The sequence below is a fragment of the Prunus avium genome, chromosome 2 (genome assembly GCF_965620075.1).
Source record: "Prunus avium chromosome 2, drPruAviu1.hap1.1, whole genome shotgun sequence".
Taxonomy (NCBI): Eukaryota; Viridiplantae; Streptophyta; class Magnoliopsida; order Rosales; family Rosaceae; genus Prunus; species Prunus avium.
In genome coordinates, this window is record NC_142285.1 from 7,293,995 (window position 1) to 7,297,388 (window position 3,394).

Here is a 3,394-nt window from a genome sequence, read left to right on the forward strand (position 1 = left end):
GACTACATCACAAATAATTAAGGCCAAAAGTCACTTTTGGTTCATGTAATTTGACACGTCAATCACTTTTGATTCTGTAGTTTTAATTTCGTCAATTTTGCCATGGTAGTTTCGTATTTGTAGCAATTCAAGAATAAGTTAGTATTCTTGTCAATTTCTTTAACGATGCAAGAGGCAATTTCGTCAACCCAAAACTCTTGAGCATAAAAGCTTGTTTGAAATTCTCCCCATTTCATATTAGGGCTCGAAATTCAACCACTAATCCCAATTTTTTAAGAATCCTAAACCCAAATGACTAATTTCAAGCCATAATATAAAATTATGGGAGTTTCAGACGAGCTTTTATACTCATGGATTTTGGGTTGACGAAATTGCCCCTTGCATCGTCAAAGAAATTGACAGAAAGACTCACTTGTCCTTGAATTTCTACAAATATGAAACTACAGAGTCAAAATTGACGGAATTGAAATTACAGGATCAAAAGTGATTGAAGTGCCAAACTACTAGACCAAAAGTAACTTTTAGCCAATAATTAATACACACACTACAATGCACGAATACAATTTAATTCTTCCCACGGACCACGGCGCCCTTTCACACACTACTTCCCTCTTTCTCCCCTTCAACCCCTTCAACCTTCCCTCCTCTCTATACACATCTCACCTCTCACCTCTCACCTCTCTACACTCTTTACTCTCTCTCTCTCTCTCTCTCTCTCTCTCTCATGTTCACGGCAGACCCACCGGCATCAGCCACCGGTGTCGGCGTCGGCTACGGCATAGCCATTGCCGTCAGCATCCTCTTCCTCATCTCAGCCATCATGCTCGCTTCCTACGCCTGCGTCAAAGTCAAAGGAGCCTCCTCCGCCACCAGACCCCACGAAGACCGCAGCGTCGCTTATAATAACGTCTACGGACACCGCAACCGCGGCTCGGCCGTAAACTCAAATGACCCCGTCGTTGTCGTAATGGGCCTCGACGGGCCCACCATCGACTCTTACCCGAAGCTGGTGCTCGGCGAAAGCCGGCGCCTCCCCCAGCGCAACTACACCGTTTGCTCCATCTGCTTGTCCGAGTACAAGCCCAGGGATCAAGTGAGGTGCATCCCGGAATGCCACCATTGCTTTCACGCTGAGTGTGTTGACGAGTGGCTTCGTATGAGCGCCACGTGTCCCATCTGTAGAAATTCTCCGGCTCCCTCGGTGGGTCCAAGCCCTCTGTCCGATTTGGTGCCGCTGGCATTCCATGCCAGGTGATATTGTGATTTTCTTAATTAAAATTTTGGCTCTTTTTATTTATTTATAATATATATAAACAAAAAAAATAATATTATTGCTACACTAATTTTTTATTTTATCTTTTAGTTTGGGGTTTTTCACAAGTTATTATCTCCTCGAGCGATGGAGCACATGAGTATATTTAAATTCATATTGGAGGTGAGACTTTGAGAGCTGATATTAAATAGAAAGTGGTGAGATTGCCGTGGATTGCGGTTGAATTGCATGCGTAGAGATTTGATGTCAGGTGTTTCACGAGTCTTTCTCTTTCTTGTTCTAGACATATACTTACTTTGGTCTGCCTGCATTTTAAAGTCTTATCTGTGCATGATATGTAAGAGCATTAAAAAGTAGGATGTGACTCGAAATGGTGTAGCTGTTATTTTAAAGACTAAAATAATATACATAGTGATTTTTTGAGGAGGAAAATTCACACAAACGGATATCGTAGAGAATTGAACCCTACACCATTTAAGAGTACACCAAAATTTTAAGCTAATCCAACTGAAATGGGTATCGTAGAGAATTGAACCCAACACCATTTAAGAGTACACCAAAATTTTGAGCCAATCCAACTAACAGAATGATCCGATGATGGTGCAATTTGGGGTGGAACATGTTGAGAGGTGTTCTGTCCAAAAAAAAAAAAAAAGAGATGTTGGTTGGTAAAATTTCAAACAATTATGTTGGAGAGATCATAACGACAAGGCCATGATGCCATTACAAGGTTTATTTATTTATTTTATATTTTATTTATGCCTCACTTGGAATATATATGAAGGCTCATATATGAAGGCTCATTCCAATTTGTAACTGATTTGGGATGCGATTATTCAACATACAATAATGCTTCACATTGTTGAATCCGTAATCCGTAAAGAGATAATGTAATTCAGTAAATATGGTCCAAATAGCAACGCTTTTCAAGATATAAACTCTCTATTTCTTTATTTGAATTTCTAGGCTGATACTTGAGCTTTGACTGGATTACGTACCGTCAACATCCCAATATATACATTCCCTTCATTGTGGGAGATTACGAGACATATAAGTCAACATAGTAGTCAATGCCATGCTAATGAAAATCAAACTTTTTTGCTGTAGAAAATCAAAGAAAGCAGCTCGATCGACATGCAAAGTTACAATTTGTAATCAAGTACTTAAGGCATGTGGTCGTAGGGAAGAAGGCCACCGTCCACACTATTTTTGTTAGTTCAGATCTCTTTCTCTGTGCACTACAGGGAATGGAAAGTTTGCAATATTTTCATCGAATTAATTTTGTATTGAATGTTCACATTCTAACATGATATCTATGAAAACATTATATCCACGAGTCATGCCCATTTGGGTTTTTACTTTGCTGTTCTTATTCGACTTTATTCTTAGTGGTTGCCCACCATGAAAAATTATACAAAAGGAGGTTTTTTTTTTTTTTTTTTCAAAAGTAGGAAGGGGGAGGGGGATTTAACACACAATGGTATCTAGGTATTCGAACCTGAAATTATTGGTTTTAGGCCAAACATACTTTTCCACTGTGATAAATAAGACCCCATCAGCCAAAAGAAGATGGTCCTAACTAATGAAGATATGGATCACCTAAGGCAACATTTATGGTTGGTACCTATTTTCTTATCTTAATTATGTTGATATTTCTGAGACATAGCCGCGTGAGGGGAATTAATTATGTTTTCAAACAATGTATCTGGCCGACACCTCTTATCAACTTACAGTATTTATTTACCAAATATTTAATTTCACTAATAGAGCTAACTAATTAAAGGACAAATCCCTAACAAATCTTCAAATCGTGAATAGTATATTGTGTTTAATTTTGTTTCTTCATATTTGAGCTATCCTCACTTATCATCCTCTTTTATGTTTAACAAATAAGATTGCATCCATTCGGAATAGATGATTATATTGCCAAACTGGATCACCAATCAAGCATGAACTAACATGATGAATGATCGAAGTTCAAACTTTTTTTTTTTGGGTAAACCAAAGTGTGCTACCACTCCGAGCCGGGACTGTTTACGGTAAAACTCTCCTCAGGGGGTGTTTTTCACGGGTTGGGTTTTGAACTTTGTTCGCTCAACTGCAGAAACTAGTCAGTATCCA

The 3,394-nt window shown here is 38.7% G+C and overlaps 1 protein-coding gene across 1 annotated transcript; it reads left to right on the top strand.

Annotated features, from left to right (window-relative positions):
* Positions 1-443: 443 nt before the first annotated feature.
* LOC110771202 (RING/U-box superfamily protein) lies at positions 444-1,337 on the top strand. Its single transcript, XM_021975460.2, has one exon. The coding sequence runs from the start codon at positions 725-727 to the stop codon at positions 1,253-1,255; it is 531 nt and encodes a 176-aa protein (XP_021831152.1). The 5' UTR covers positions 444-724; the 3' UTR covers positions 1,256-1,337.
* Positions 1,338-3,394: the final 2,057 nt, after the last annotated feature.